Genomic DNA, 16,431 nt, shown 5'->3' on the forward strand with positions numbered 1-16,431 from the left:
ACACAAAAGCTCAGTCGGGTATGGTTTTATTGGCCATATCAAAAGTGAGCAGAAATCAAATAACTGCTTGATCCCTCCGCTACCACCCACTGAGAGGAGGAGAAAAGTCATTCAGTTCCAAGATAACCTTGGTTCCAGGCTAGATACAGAGGGGCCCTTGGGGCAGCTGCGTCACCAACTCTGGAGCAGTCTCTGGAGGTAGGTCCAGAGCATTAACACGAAAGTGTCCCAGTCCCACAGCGCCCCAGCTCCCAGCACCCCTGCTCCAACCCTAGCCGTGGATACTTTTGGCCCTTTAACAAATCGCCACCTCTGCTCGCAGGACTTGATCCCATGTGTGGGCTCCAAGGCCTTGTCTGGCCCACACCTTCTTTAGTGTCTCTCATTTCCGGGTCCTGGCTTCCTCCTGGCTCCAGATGAGAATGTGGTAACCTAGGAGGAATGAGACCAGTCTGACTTACACCTTCCGTTACCAGTCTCTCAGAGCCTGGGGCTGGCCTGCAAACCTAGGATTTGGTAAAGAAATAGTAGGAAGGCCAGGCACAGTGGCTCACGCCTGTAATCCCAGCACTTTGGGAGGCCAAGGCGGGCGGATCGTGAGGTCAGGAGATAGAGATCATCCTGGCTAACACGGTGAAACCCCATCTCTACTAAAAATACAAAAAATTAGCTGGGCGTGGTAGTGGGCACCTGTAGTCCCAGCTACTCGGGAGGTTGAGGCAGGAGAATGGCGTGAACCCAGGAGGCGGAGTTTGCACTGAGCCAAGATCGTGCCACTGCACTCCAGCCTGGGGGGACACAGCGAGACTCCATCTCAAAAAAAAAAAAGGAATACTAGGAAACTGGCCGGCATGATGGCTCATGCGTGTAATCCCAGCACTTTGGGAGGCCAAGCTGGACGGATCACCTGAGGTCAGGAGTTTGAGACCAGCCTGGCCAACATGGTAAAAGCCTGTCTCTACTAAAAATATGAAAAAAATTAGCTGGACGTGGTAGCAGGCACCTGTAATCCCAGCTACTCGGGAGGCTGAGGCAGGAGAATCTCTTGAACCTGAGAGGCGGAGGTTGCAGTGAGTCAAGACCATGCCATTGCACTCCGGTCTGGGCCACAAGAGTGAAACCCCGTCTCAAAAAAAAAAAAAAAAAAAAAAAAGAAAGAAAGAAACATTAGGAAACTGGACAGTAGCCAGGCATTGCATGACCAAGACAAAGCCAGAGGCATGGAGGGCCTCGGCTAAAGAGACCACTGTCTTCCAGCCATCTTCCGCGGGCCACTGCCCTGGGGTGAATGTGGCAGGGCAGGGCTGAGGCTGGCCCGCACTGAACCTTGGGAAGTAGGATTGGGCTCGGCAAGTCAGATAGATGTATCTTCCTACTCACCCATTGCAGAGGCCAGCGTGTCCCCCATGGGATTGAACTCATTGAGCTGCAGAGACAAGAGTGTCAACACAAGGAAAGGGTGAAGGTATTAGCAGAGACATAGAAGGGCACACAAAACCTAATTTCTGGTCATTTTTGGTCAATAAGGTAGGTTGAATCCCTGCTTCCTCCCATCATTATTTGAGGGCCCAAGCCTCACCGAACTGATGCCAGAAGATTCTGGGTCATAGAGCTGACACATCATCTTCCCTGAGTTTCCATCAAACACATCGATCGTCCTCATTTCATAGGGGGTACAACTTTTGAAATTAGGATCTGGGTATCGGCCTACAACAATGAGGTTGTAGCGAGGATGCCAGGCTGCCTAGGAGGTGGAGAGGCCGGTCATGAGAGTAAACGCAGAACATGACCAAGAGGGACATCAAACATCAACAAAGAGGGACATCAAAAGTATTCTTTGGGACGAGCGCGGTGGCTCACGCCCATAATCTCAACACTTTGGGAGGCCGAGGTGGGCGGATCACGAGGTCAGGTGATCGAGACCATCCTGGCTAACATGGTGAAACCCTGTCTCTACTAAAAATACCAAAAAAAAAATTAGCTGGGCATGGTGGCACATGCCTGTAGTTCCAGCTACTCGGGAGGCTGAGGCAGGGGAATCACTTGAATCTGGGAGGCGGAGGTTGCAGTGAGCCAAGATGATGCCACTGCACTCCAGCCTAGGGGACAGAGCAAGACTCTGTCTCAAAGGGGAAAAAAAAAAAAAGGTATTATTTGCCAGTAACAAGCCAACCTAATAATGGAGGTAAGTCTTACAGAAAACGACAAGAATGGTTTTTGGTTGTGTTTGCCTCTGCCATTGCACATTTTTAATCCCTAGCTGGCCTCCCTGGCCCTTAGGGCAGCTTCAGGCCTTCTCCCTCACTTGCATTTCCTAAGATCATGCTAACTGATAAACGTTTTCACCTCAGCCTGACCCAGATATTAGCCTAAGAGGTCAGCCTACAACAAAGCAAAAGAAGCCTCTGATGACCAAAACCTAACAGGACTTCAGTTCTGGAGGAACCCCACTATCATCCCGCCTCCGTCAGCATGAATTACTAAGAGTTAAGTATAGAATTGCTACTGGCTAAAAAAGAGAAGGAAACCCACGTTCCCCAGATCACCCCACTGAAAACAAATCTGGCAGTTATTAAAATGACAAAATTGGATGGGATTTTCCTAATTAAACTTCTCAAGGAAGTTTTGAAGGAGGAAAGACATGGTTAGCAGGAAGGAAGAAATAGTACATGCAAAGGCTTAGAAGTAAGTCACAAATCACAGGAAGCTGTAATGACTTATGACACCTGGCTAGATACAAACTGGGACATGGGGACAGATGGATTATTAGGAACACCGATGGATTAACAGGAACACCAAATGGGGAAGGATTCTTGACATTACTTATTAAGAGCTTGGATGTGATTGAGGTACATGGGGGCCACTCAATATTCAATCATCATTTATTGAGTACTTACCAATACTTACCAGGTGCTGGGCATGGGGCCAAGTGCGTTAAGTATACTGACTCATCGTCACAACAACCCTATCAGTTAGAGACTAGTATTCCCTTTTTGCAGATGAGGAAACAGATCCAAAATATAAATAATTTGCCCAAGGATTCTAACCCAGGGGGTCTGGCTGCTGGAAACTGGTGCTCTCCACCACTAGGCTGAACTGACCAGAGAAGTACAGGCATAAAACCTGAAGATCTGAAGAGGATCTGTAGTTTTGGAAAAGGACACAGAACTAGCAGAGCTCAGGCTGCATGGGGGCTCAGGCAAGAAGGCATCAAAGGACTTGAAAGCCATTAGTCTTGGGGACTAAGGATAGAGAAGCTATTAACAAGACCCTGCGAAAAGGTGGGAAAATAAAAGACTTATTTTTATTATTAGAAGCACAGAAACCTGCAAGACAAACTAAGAAGGCAAAGTTGCCAGGCGTGGTGGCTCATGCCTGTAATCCCAGCACTTTGGGAGGCCAAGGCGGGAGGATAGCTTCAACCTAGGCGTTCAAGACCAGCTTGGGCAACATGGCAAAACCCCATCTCTACAAAAAATAAAAAAATTAGCTGGATGTGGTGGCACACACCTGTAGTCCAATCTAGTCCCGAGGCTAAGATGGAAGGATTGCTTGAACCCAGGAGGTTGAGGCTGCAGTGAGCTATGTTTGTGCCACTGCACTCCAGCCTGGGTGACAGAGCAAGACCCTGTTTCAAGAAAGAAAAAAAAAAAAAAAAAAAAAAAAAGGACCAGCCTGGGTAACAGAGGAATACCCTGTCTTTAAAAAACAAAAAGCAAAAAAGAAACACAAAAACAAAACAATGAGGCAGGAGGATCGCTTGAGCCTGGGAGATCAAGGCTGCAATGAACCATGATTGCCCCACTATACTCCCAGCTGGGTGACAGAGCGAGACCCTGCCTTAAAAAAAATAAATAAGGCCGGGCGCGGTGGCTCAAGCCTGTAATCCCAGCACTTTGGGAGGCCGAGATGGGCGGATCACAAGGTCAGGAGATCGAGACCATCCTGGCTAACACGGTGAAACCCCGTCTCTACTAAAAATACAAAAAACTAGCCGGGCGAGGTGGCGGGCGCCTGTAGTCCCAGCTACTCCGGAGGCTGAGGCAGGAGAATGGCGTGAACCCGGGAGGCGGAGCTTGCAGTGAGCTGAGACCCGGCCACTGCACTCCAGCCTGGGCGACAGAGTGAGACTCCGTCTCAAAAAAATAAATAAATAAATAAAATAAAATAAATAAATAAATAAATAAATAAATAAAAGGTGAAGGTTTGTGGGTCAACTGTACACAGGTAACTGAAGCTGAGAAGACAGAACAGAGGGTAGGATCTTAGAAAATGCTCACCGTGAGATCAGAGCTGGGCTGAAAAAACTCAGAAAAATACTTTATCAGAGAGACAAAAAGAAAACTCAACCATATGGAATGGCAGAAGTGGGATAAAAGGAAGAGAGAGAGCCAAAGGGTAAGAGATGCTCTGTGCTTGGGCCAGGAGCGATCTGGGGTGGCAGGCTTACCACATCAGCCCTTCCCCACCGTGGGCAGACCTGCTCCAGCCTCATGATCACAGCTTCCTTCTGGGAGCTCCTTCCCTCCGCCACTCACCTTGATGGGTGTGAGGTGCTGGAAGTGACGGTGAGGGTGTGGGATCAGGCCCAGGGGGCAGTCCCACTGGGAAGCAGAGTAAATTCGGATCTCGCTCTTCTGGTCCGTGGTCAGGAGCCGGGCTCCATCGGGACTGAAACAAGCTGGCAAAGTGAAAAGCCCCTGAGCTGAAGGAACCACGAGCCCCCTGTGGTCCTGGCCTTGCAGGCCTTCTCCTGCAGGGGTACCCTCCCTACCACTCCTCTCTAGACAGGAGCGGAAAGGAAGAGGTGAATCTGGGCTATGAACAACAACAAAATTCTGGAAACTCAGCAGTTGATGGGGACAGCCACAGCCACAAAGATTCCCAGACATCAGCTTGGCAGACGCTATCAGGGGTAAAGGTTTGTGGTAGTGGCTTCCACGCTGAGGGAACACCCCAGCAGCAGTCAGATAGGCAGGGTCTGCAGGAGAGATGAGGTCTGGGATATCACACCTGCGTTGACAGGATGCCTGTGCGGCAGCGAGTAGAGGAAGCTGGCTTTCCCTCTAACCTGGCGCAGGTCCCAGATTTTCACTGTTTGATCTACGGAGGCTGTGGCCAGGAACCAATCACAGCATGGGTTCAGGGCCACATGCGTCACTTTCTTTTTGTGCATTCTGAGATTCCAAAGCTGCAGAGAAGAGCTCGGTTCAGGTGGGGACACAGAACCGAGGCGGGGATGAGGGAGGGAAAGGCAGGACCTGGGAGAACGCACCTCTTTGCCGTCCATGTTCAGCAGGATCACGTTCCCCACGTTGTCTCCTGTGACCACCATTCGGCTACTGGCGGACACATCCAGGCTACAAAACCAGATGCTGGAGGGAAAGACTGTGTTGTAAGATTCTTGGGGACAGAGATAGGCCTGTTTACTCACTGTTGCTGCTCCAGTGACTAACCCACAGTGGGCATTCAATAAATATTTGTTGAATGAATGAATAACTGTCTTGCTGTGGATTCCTAGCGAGGAACATTCAGACTGCTCTACCGTCCAGACAGAGGGAATGGGGTAATGGGGCTCAGAAATCTGTCTGGTTACTGCTGGGCCCAGGATCCCCAGCTCCTAAGAGTCTCTGAAGCAGACAAAGCTCAAACCATAAAGCAAGCCTCAGGGCACGCCCGCCCCCACACCCCGGGTTCTAAGCAATCCTCCTTTACTGCTCTCTCCTTTCACTCTCCACCCTTTGGGCCAAAGGAGACACAAGCCAAACAGGGATTGCCTGGCTCTGTTCCTCAGAGCTGGCTGGAAAGGCACTTCTGCCCCCTTCTGAACACTGAGGGAAAAACACACAACCAGGAGCTCTTCTGGTCCCTCAAACCACTGGACTGGGAGGCTGACTAGGGGTGCTTCAGGGATCCTGCTATCCAGCCAGAGGAGCTCAGCTCAGTTTTTCTCTCAAACCCTCAAATCCATGCTACACTGACTTTTGCCATCCCTTATGAATATCTTCAAGCAAGAAGATTTCTTGCGGAAAACGAGCCTGGAGCCTCGTCTATCCAATCACCTGCTGAATTGCGCATGCACTCCTCATCCCTGCAGGACAGCCCAGGATCCCATCCAATGCTAGTTACACCCCAGCACCCTCACTTAATTCCTCAGGGAGCAGTCAGAGTCCCGGCTCTAGCTGGAAATCAAAGTGACGAGCATTTTGTAATTTTTTTTTTTTTTTTGGAGATGGAATTTCACTCTTGTTGCCCAGGCTGGAGTGCAGTGGCGCAATCTTGGCTCACTGCAACCTCTGCCTCCTGGGTTCAAGCTACTCTCTTGTTTCAGCCTCCCAAGTAGCTGGGAATTACAGGCACCTACCACCACATCCGGCTCATTTTTTGTATTGTTAGTAGAGATGGGGTTTCACCATGTTGGCCAGGCTGGTCTTGAACTCCTGACCTCAGGTGATCCACCCACCTTGGCCTCCCAAAGTGCTGGGATTACAGGCATGAGCCACCGCACCCAGCTGCATTCTGTAATTTCTCCAGCCACTTTCTCTTGGGAAGTTCAGAGCACTTTATGGACAAGATTCCATCCATGTAAGCTTGCACCCAGGAACGGCTCAGGTCATTACACCACAGCGAGTGCAGGGAATTCAGTCTCAAGTTCTTAGCTGCTGCTCCATTCTCTAGGTGGCTTTCTGGGCCTATGCCATGCTGGCTTATCTAGTGAAGGTCCAGGTCTAGTCTAATACAGGTATGACTTACAGAAGAGCTGAGGCTCCAGAACACCTTCCCAAAGCAGTAACCCACCTGGACCAAAGTGAGGGTGGCCAAGGAACAGTTTGAGAAAGAGAAAGAAGGGCGGAAGGTGGCTGACATCTTTCCTTTCTTCCCTGTGCCAGGTTGGGTTGAGGAAATGGGATCTGGATGCTCTTGCCGGAACTACACCTAAGCTTAGAAGCCCTTTCCCCGCCTAGTTAAACTACTCACTTGATGGTGTCTGAGCTGGCAAAAACTCGTAGAATGTTGCCTTTAAAGTCTTGCAGCCTAGTTGTTCCCTCCATTGAGGAGGCGTAAAACTGGTTGGTATTGAGAGGGTTAAACTTCAGCCCAGTGATGCTCCCTCCAGCTCCAATCTAACACGAGGAAGGAAAAAGCCAGTGAGTGATGATGGGCCTGGCAGTGAGGAACCAGGCCTGGGCACGCGTGCTGCGCTGTCACGGAAGCACCAACGAGCAGTGCGTGGGGCCAGGTCAGCTCGGACACCTAAACACTAGGACGCTCTCCACAGAGCCTTCACTTCTTTTTCTTTTCCCTTGAAATAGGGTCTTTCTCTGTCACTTAGGCTGAAGTGCAGTGGCACGAACACGGCTCACTGCAGCCTCAATCTCCCAGGCTCAAGCGATCCTCCTACCTCAGCCTCCCAAGTAGCTGGGACTACAGGTGCACACACCATGCGCAGTTCATTTTTGTATTTTTTTTTTTTTTTTTTTAAAGATGGGGTTTTGTCATGTTGCCCAGGCTGGTCTTGAACTCTTGAGCTCAAGCGATCTGCCCACCTCAGCCTCCCTAAGTGCTGGCATTACAAGTGCTAATTTTTAAAAAATTGTTGGTAGAGACAGGGTCTCATTGTGGTGCCCAGGCTGGTCTCGAACTCCTGAGCTCAAGTGATCCTCCTACCGTGGCTTCCCAAAGTGCTAAGATTATAGGCATGAGCCACTTTGCCTGGCCCCTTCTTTTCTTTTTCTTCCTTTCTTTCTTTCTCTTTCTTCTTCCCTCCCTCCCTCCCTTTCCTTTTTTTTGTTTTTTTTTTTTTTGAGATGGAGTCCCACTCTGTCACCCAGGCTGGAGTGCAATGGCGTGATCCCGGCTCATTGCAACCTCTGCCTTCCAGGTTCAAGCGATTCTCCTGCCTCAGCCTCCCAAGCAGCTGGGATTACAGGTGCCCACCACCACGCATGGCTAAATTTTGTATTTTTAGAAGAGACAGGGTTTCACCATGTTGGCCAGGCTGGTCTTGAACTCCTGACCTCAGGTGATCCGCCAGCCTCAGCCTCCCAAAGTGCTGGGATTATAGGCGTGAGCCACTAAGTCTGGCCTCCCTTCACTTCTTAAGGCTTTATTTTTACTTTCTTTTTTTTAATTAACATATAGCAAATTTGGGGTATACAGTTCTCTGAATTTTAACATATGTATAGATTTAAATAACCACCACCCAAATCAAAATGCAGAACATTTGCAACAGCCCAAAAACTCCATTGTGCTATCCCATTGCAATCACACCCTCCCCTCGCCCCCAGCCCCTGGCTGATCTGTTCTCCATCACTATTGTTTTGCCCTCATAGAATGTCCAATAGACCAGGCACAGTAATCCCACCACCTGGGAGACTGAGGCGGGGGGACTGCTTGAGGCCAGGAGTTCAAGACCAGCCTGAGCAATATAGGGAGAACCCCCATCTCTACAAAAAAAAAAAAAAAAAAAAAATATATATATATATATACACACACACACACACACACACACACATATATATATAGGCATGGTGGTAGGTGCCTGTGGTTCTAGCTCCTCAGAAGGCTGAGGTGGGAGGATGACGGAACCCTGGAGGTCGAGGCTGCAGTGAGTTGTGATCGCATCACTGCACTCTAGCGTGGGTGACAGAGCAAGATCCTGTCTCTAAAAATAAAATTAAATTAAAAATAGAATTAAAAATAGAATGTCATGTAAATGAATTAGGCAGTATGCAACCTTTTGAGACTGTCTTGTTTCATGTCACTCATCATGCCTCTGAGATTCATCTGAGTTTGCTTTATCAACAAGCTCATCTCATTTTATTGCTGAGGTATTATTCCATTTTATGGATGTGCCCTAATTTGCTATTCCCACAGTGCTCTCTTTAGAAGAGCTTCAGCTCAGAGCAGTGGTGGAGTTAGGAGGGCAAGAGTCAGATCTGTGCCCCTTCCTATTCTTCCAGTCATCCCAGAAAATTATGATGAAAGTAATCATGATAATATCAATGGCTTAACCTTATTAATTGCTTACTATGTATTAGGCACTGTTTTTTGGGGGGATTTTTTTTTTTTTTTTAGATGGAGTCTTGCTCTGTCGCCCAGGCTGGAGTGCGGTGGTACAACCTCAGCTCACTGCAGCCTCCACCTCCTGGATTCAAGCAATCCTCCTGCCTCAGCCTCCTGAGTAGCTGGGATTACATGCCCATACCATCACACCCGGCTAATTTTTGTATTTTTAGTAAAGACGAGTTTCACCATGTTGGTCAGGCTGGTCTCGAACTCCCGACCTCAGGTGATTGGCCTGCCTCAGCCTCCCAAAGTGCTGGGATTACAGGCGTGAGCCACTGTGCCCGGTCAGGCATTGTTTTAAGAACTTTACATCCCCAAGAGGGAAACTTCTCCACTTCTCTGCCTTTCTCCACCTTTCCACTTCTTCCTTACACTGCAGCTATCCCAGCCTCATAGAACTGTACAAGTTCCTCTATGCAACAATCACTTAGCTATCGCAACATACTAACTGGCACGTTCCCTTCCCTCTATAAAACGTTCTAACCTCACGGTCATTCTAATGCTCACGGTCTGCCAAATGCTGGCTGGTAGTATGATAATCTTCTGCTCCCTCCAGTTGAGTTCTATGCTTACCAAACCAAGGGTTGGTTGTAGTTGTTCTCAAATCTGTTTATTCCAGTTGCATCTTTTATTGTAATTAATACCAAATTTAATCAAGCATGTAAACTGATGAAATACGTGCAAAAACAAAGGACATTGTTACTTCTACAAAAGCCGTGTTGAAAGCTTTGGGAGAACTCGGTAATGAGTTGCAAAAAGAATAGCCATTGGCTGGGCACAGTAGCTCACGTCTATAATCCCAGTATTTTGGGGCGCTGGGGTAGGAGAATCACTTAAGGCCAGGAGTTCGAAACCCTGATGCAGTGGTGCAATCCTGGCTCAGTGTAGCCCCAACCTCCTGGGCTCAAGCAGTCCTCCCGCCGCCTCAGCCTCCCAAGTAGCTGGGGCTATAGGTGTGTGTCACCAATTTTTATTATTTATTTATTTTTTTTAGAGACCGGGTCTCACTATGTAACTCAGGCTGGTCTCAAATTCCTGGGCTCAAGCAATCCTTCCACCTCAGCGTCCCAAAGTCCTGTTACAGGCATGACCCACTGGGTCCAGCCTCTATAAAAAATTATTAAAAATCAGCTGGGAGTGATGGTGCACACCTGTGCTCATAGCTATTTGAGAGGCTGAGGCGGGATGATGACTTGAGCCCAAGAGTTCAAGGCTGCAGTAAGCTATGATCCTACCACTGCATTCCAGCCTGGGCGGCAGAGCAAGACCCTATCTCTATTGGGAAAAAAAAAAAAAAAGAGCCATCAAATTAAGCACGGGGTGAGACACTTATAAAAGATTAAGGTAATAAAACTGTAAAGAGAATCTGCAATCAGATTGCTTCACAACTGTCTTCACTTTGTATACTGCAAACCATAATTTCGTATCAATGTCTTCAATTCAAATTCAACACCACAGAGTTGATTCGAGTTTCTCTCTTTCCATATTTATAATTCCCTTCTTTGACAGTGAAAAATGTGGTTCCCATTATACTCAATATACTTACATATTTGATTAATCTCCTTGTATTTAACCAGTCTTCCACTATTGCTGCCACACACCCCCCAAATGCACGTCTTCCTTAGGATGCTTGGACTCTTGTACCCTCCCAAGGGCACAATCACCCTCTCCTCTCTCTCCACTCCCTCAACCACGCAGACACAACTTCCTTGCCCACATCAGGCGCCACTGCCGTCCCCTCTCCATGCAAAAGCCCTGCTCACCCCACTTGACTCCGCCACCCCACTCTAGACCTCCCTGTGGGTCAGCCTCCTTACCCCCGCTTCACACTTCACTGTTCCATGCCTGGCCTCCTCTACTCTCCACCCCTGCCTGCATGGATGCCCCTCTGATCTTGCTTGGGTCCAGTCTCTATGTACTGAGCTGCTGCCACCTGCCACCTGTACTGACACCCACCTCAGCTTCAGGGGCCCAGCATCTGGTACTTCCAGCACTGTAGCCTCCCCACTACATAAACATCTATCTTGCTTGATCCTACCTAATGACTTTTGGTTTGAACTGTTCAGGAAGGGAAAAAGATGATGATGAAAGAGGAAGATAGATAGATAGATAGAAAGAAATAATTTTTTTTTTTTTTTTTGAGATGGAGTCTCACTCTAGCCCAGGCTGGAGTGCAATGGTACGATCTCAGCTCACTGCAATCTCCGCCTCCCAGGTTTAAGCAATTCTCTAGCCTCAGCCTCCCAAGTACCTGGGATTACAGGCTCACGCCACCACACTTAACTAAATTTTGTATTTTTAGTAGAGACGGAGTTTCATCATGTTGGCCAGGCTGGTCTCGAACTCCTGACCTCATGTGATCTGCCTGCCTCGGCCTCCCAAAGTGCTGGGATTACAGTCATGAGCCACCAGACCTGGCTGAGGAAGAGATACTGATCTTTCTTTTTTTAATTTTTATTTATTTATTTTTTGAGACAGAGTCCCACACTGTTGCCCAGGCTGGAGTGCAGTGACACAATCTTGGCTCACGGCAACCTCTGCCTCCTATGTTCAAGCAATTCTCCTGCCTCAGCTTCCCGAGTAGCTGGGATTACAGGTACCTGCTACCATGCTCGGTGAATTTTTGTGTATTTTTAGTAGAGACAGGGTTTTGCCATGTTGGCCAGGCTGGCCTCAAACTCCTGACCTCAGGTGATCTGCCCACTTTGGCCACCCAAAGTGCTGAGATTACAGGAGTGAGCCACCGCACCCAGCTAGATATTGATCTTAAATCCTCCCTCTCCACAGACTAGAAAACGAGGGAATCATTCCCAAGCTAATGAGGGCAGCATAATCTTTTTTTTTGAGACAGTCATGCTCTGTTGCTCAGGCTGGACCACAGTGGTGCAATCTCGGCTTACTACAACCTCCGCCTCCTGGGCTCAAGCAATTCTCAGAAATCAGCATAATCTTTTTTTTTTTTTTTCTGAGACGGAGCCTCACTCTGTTGCCAGGCTAGAATGCAGTGGCGTGATCTCGGCTCACTGCAACCTCTGCTTCCCGGGTTCAAACAATTCTCCTGCCTCAGCCTCCCAGGTAGCTGGGATGACAGGAGTGCACCACCACACCCAGTTAATTTTTGCATATTTAGTACAGACTGGGTTTCACTATGTTGGCCAGGAGTCTCCATCTCCTGACCTTGTGACCCGCCCGTCTCGGCCTCCCAAAGTACTGGAATTACTGGAGTGATCCACCGCGCCCGGCCAGAAATGAGCATAATCTTGATACACAAATGTGACAAGGATTTGGCCAATTTTACACATGAACACAGATGCAAAGATCTTAAAATATTTGCCAACTCAATCCAGTAATATTTAAAAATGATAAATACATCATGTCCAGGATGAACTTATTCCAAGAATGCGAGGTTGGTTCACTATTAAAAATCAATCAGGCTAGCTTAGCATGTTGGTAGGTGCCTGTAATTCCAGCTTCTTGGGAGGCTGAGGCAGGAGAATTGCTTGAACCCGGGAGGCGGAGGTTGCAGTGAGCCAAGATCACGCCATTGTATTCCAGCCTGGGCAACAAGAGTGAAACTCCATCTCAAAATTTAAAAAAAAAAAAAAAAATCAGGCCTCAAAAGAAACAATCCACAGAGTGAAAAGGCAATCTATGAAGTGGGAGAAGATATTTTCAAATCATAGATCTGATAAGAGGTTAATATCATGGCCGGGCACAGTGTCTCACCCCTGTAATCCCAGCACTTTGGGAGGCCAAGGCGGGCGGATCACCTGAGGTCAGGAGTTTAAGACCAGCCTGGTCAACATGGTGAAACCCTGTCTCTACTAAAAATTAGCCGGGCATGGTGGCTCATGCCTGTAATCCCAGCTACTCAGGAGGCTGAGGCAGGAGAATTGCTTGAACCCGGGAGGTGGAGATTGCAGTAAGCGGAGATTGCGCCATTACACTCCAGCTTGCACGACAGGAGCGAAACTCCATCTCAAAAAACAAAAAAAAAAAACAAAAAAGAGGTTAATATCCAGAATATATAAAGACCCCCTACAAAACAACAACAAATAACCCAACTAAAAGCAGGCAAAGAGGAGTTCAAGACCAGCCTGGGAGACTAGCAAGACCCAGTCTCTATGGAAAAAAAATTTTTTTTAAGTTAGTAGGTCCTTTCTGTAAGAGATAGCGAAAAAAACAAAACAAAACAAAGTTAGCAGGGTATAGTGGCGAGCACCTGCAGTCCCAGTCTTAGCCAGAGTGGCTAAGGCAGCAGGATGACTGGAGCCCAGAAGTTCGAAGCTGCAGTGAGCTATGATCATGCCACTGCACTGCAGCCTAGGTGACCAAGTAAGACCCTGTTTCAAAAAACAAAAAAAAAGGCAAAGGACTTGAATAGACATTCCTTCAAAGAAAATATACAAATGGCCAAGAAGCACACGTAAAGATGCTCAACATCACTAATCATTTGAGAAATGCAAATGAAACTACACTGCTATCACCTCACATCGCTTAGGACAGCCACTATCAAAAAAACAGAAAAGGCTGAGCATGGTGGCTCACGCCTGTAATCCCAGCAATTTGGGAGGCCAAGGCAGGTGAATCACCTGAGGTCAGGAGTTCAAGACCAACCTGGCCAACATGGCAAAACCCATCTCTACTGAACATACAAAAATTAGCTGGGCATGGTGGTGTGTGCCTATAATCTCAGCTACTCTGGAGGCTGAGTCAGGAGAATCAGTTGAACTCGGGAGGCAGAGGTTGCAGTAAGCTGATTCTACGCCACTGCATTCCAGCCTGGGTGACAGAGGGAGACTCCATCTCAAAAAAAAAAAAAAAAAAAAAGAAAAGAAAAGAAATGTTGGTGAGGAAGTGGGGAAGTAGGAACATTTGTACACTGCTGATGGGAACATGAGATGGTATAGCCAGTATGGAAAACAGTATGGTGGTTCCTCAAAAAATGAACAACAGAATTACCATTTGATGAAGCAATCCTACTTACTGGCATTAGCCCCAAAGAACTGAAGTCGGGGTCTCAAAGGGATATTTGCACACCCATATTCACTGCAGCATTATTCACAGTAGCCAAAAGATGAAGTCAACCTAAGTGTCTGCCAGTGAATAAACAGATAAACAAAAGGTGGTACACACGAATGATGGAATATTATTCAGCATTAAAGAAGAAGGAAATTCTGCCACATGCTACAACATGGATGAATCTTAAAAAACTGTATTAAGGGAAATAAGCCTGTCACAAGAAGATAAATACTGTATGATTCCACTTAGATGAGATATCTAAAGTAGTCAAACTCACAGAAACAGAAAGTAGTACTGTGGTTGCCAGGAGATAAGGGGAGGAAGAAGTGGAGACTTGTTGTTCAGTGGGTGTAGAGTTTCAATTTTATAAGAAAAAAGTTCTAGTGATCTGTTGTACAACGTGAATATAGTTAACATTACTAAACTGTATACTTAAAAATGGTTAAGATTGTAAATTTTGTTACGTGTTTTCTACCAGTTTTTTTTTTTTTTTTTTTTGAGACGGAGTCTCGCTCTGCCACCCAGGCTGGAGTGCAGTGGCCAGATCTCAGCTCACTGCAAGCTCCGACTCCCGGGTTCATGCCATTCTGCCTCAGCCTCCCGAGTAGTTGGGACTACAGGCACCCCCCACAGCGTCCGGCTAGTTTTTTGTATTTTTTTAGTAGAGACGGGGTTTCACCGTGTTAGCCAGGATGGTCTGGATCTCCTGACCTCGTGATCCGCCCGTCTCGGCCTCCCAAAGTGCTGGGATTACAGGCTTGAGCCACCGCGCCCGGCCAGTTTTTTTTTTTTTTTAATAGAGATGGAGTCTCGCTCTGTTGTCCAGGCTGGAGTGCAGTGGCATAATCTCGGGCCACTGCAACCTCTGACTCCCGGGTTCAAGTGATTATCCTGCCTCAGCCTCCCAAGTAGCTGGGATTACAGGCACCCACCACCATGCCCAGCTAATTTTTTTGTATTTTTAGTAGAGATGGGGTTTCACCATGTTGGATGGAGATCTGTCCATCTCAGCCTCCCAAAGTGCTGGGATTACAGGTGTGAGACACAGCCCGGCCCACAATTTTTTTTAAAAAAGCAGTATTACATGTTAGAGTTTTTTGTTTTGTTTTGTTTTTTTAAGACACAGGATCAGGCCAGGCACAGTGTCTCACGCCTGTAATCACAGCACTTTGGGAGGCCAAGGCAGGCAGATCACTTGACGTTAGGAGTCCGAGACCAGCCTGGCCAATATGGCGAAACTTGGTCTCTACTAAAAATACAAAAATTAGCTAGGCGTGATGGTGCACACCGGTAATCCCAGCTACTCAGTAGGCTGAGGCAGGAGGATGGCTTGAACCTGGGAGGTGGAGGTTGCAGTGAGCTGAGATCGTGCCAGTGCATTCCAGCCTGGAGGACAGAGTGAGACCCTGCCTCACAAAAGAAAGAAGAGGAAATAATAAATATGAGGAGAGAAATGGAAGACATGAAAAAAAAAAGACCCAACTTCTAGAGGGGATATGCAGTATCTGAAATGAAAAATACAGTGGGCTACTTTGCCTATGGAATAGCCCTGCTCTGCACAAGCAGGAAAGAGAGGAGAAAAGAGAAGAGAGAAGAGAGAGGGGAGGGGAGGGGAGGGGAGGGGAGGGGAGGGGAAGGAGGAAGGAAGGAAAGAAAGAAAAGAAAAGGAAGGGGAAGGGAAAGGGAAAGGGAAGGAAGGGAAGAAGGAAGGGATTGACAGCAGGTCAGATATTACAGAAGTGAAGATCAGTGAACAACTGCACAAAATGAAACAGGGAAAAAGACAAAAATTAACAGTACAACAATGACCTGCTGGACAATATGTAATTGGAGACCCAAAAGAAAAAGAACTATTTGTAAGAAATAATGGGTTGGGTAAGGTGGCTCATGCCTGTAATCCCAGCATTTTGGGAGACCAAGGTGGGCGGATCACTGGAGGTCAGGAGTTCCAGACCAGCCTGGCCAACATGGTGAAACCCTGTCTCTACTTAAAAAAAAAAAAAAAAATTAGCCAGGCGAGGTGGTGGGTGCCTGTAATCCCAGCTACTCCAGAGGCTGAGGGAGGGAGAATCGCTTGAACCCTGGAGGTGGAGGTTGCAGTGAGCCGAGATCATGGCACTGCATTCTAGCCTGGCCAACACAGCAAGACTTTGTCTCAAAAAAAAAAAAAAAAAATTCACAAATCAAATCAAAGAAGCTTAGTGATCTCCACAAGCACATCATCATAATTTTTTTTTTTTTTTTTTTTTTTTTTGAGATGGAGTCTCTCTCTGTTGCCCAGGCTGGAGTGCAGTGGTGTGATCTTGGCTCACTGCAAGCTCCGCCTCCCGGGTTCACGCC

The 16,431-nt window shown here is 47.6% G+C and overlaps 1 protein-coding gene across 8 annotated transcripts in view; it reads right to left on the minus strand.

Moving 5' to 3' along the window:
• Positions 1–10: 10 nt before the first annotated feature.
• The window catches only part of DDB2 (damage specific DNA binding protein 2), a 57,842-nt gene continuing 41,421 nt past the window's right edge, over positions 11–16,431 (minus strand). For 3 of the 8 annotated variants that reach the window (XM_074013732.1, XM_005578004.4, XM_074013731.1), the window contains exons 4-10: positions 6,979–7,124; positions 5,276–5,375; positions 5,014–5,191; positions 4,539–4,681; positions 1,580–1,744; positions 1,381–1,426; positions 11–432 (exon numbers count right to left, since the gene is read on the minus strand). In XM_074013732.1, the coding sequence (XP_073869833.1) occupies positions 383–432; positions 1,381–1,426; positions 1,580–1,744; positions 4,539–4,681; positions 5,014–5,191; positions 5,276–5,375; positions 6,979–7,124 (828 nt within the window). In that variant the 3' untranslated portion in view covers positions 11–382. The remainder of the gene's footprint in view (positions 433–1,380; positions 1,427–1,579; positions 1,745–4,538; positions 4,682–5,013; positions 5,192–5,275; positions 5,376–6,978; positions 7,125–16,431) is intronic. The other 5 variants (XM_005578005.4, XM_074013733.1, XR_012423267.1 and 2 more) reach the window with 4 other exon arrangements.

The sequence above is a fragment of the Macaca fascicularis genome, chromosome 14, assembly GCF_037993035.2.
Source record: "Macaca fascicularis isolate 582-1 chromosome 14, T2T-MFA8v1.1".
In the NCBI taxonomy this organism is placed as follows: domain Eukaryota; kingdom Metazoa; phylum Chordata; class Mammalia; order Primates; family Cercopithecidae; genus Macaca; species Macaca fascicularis.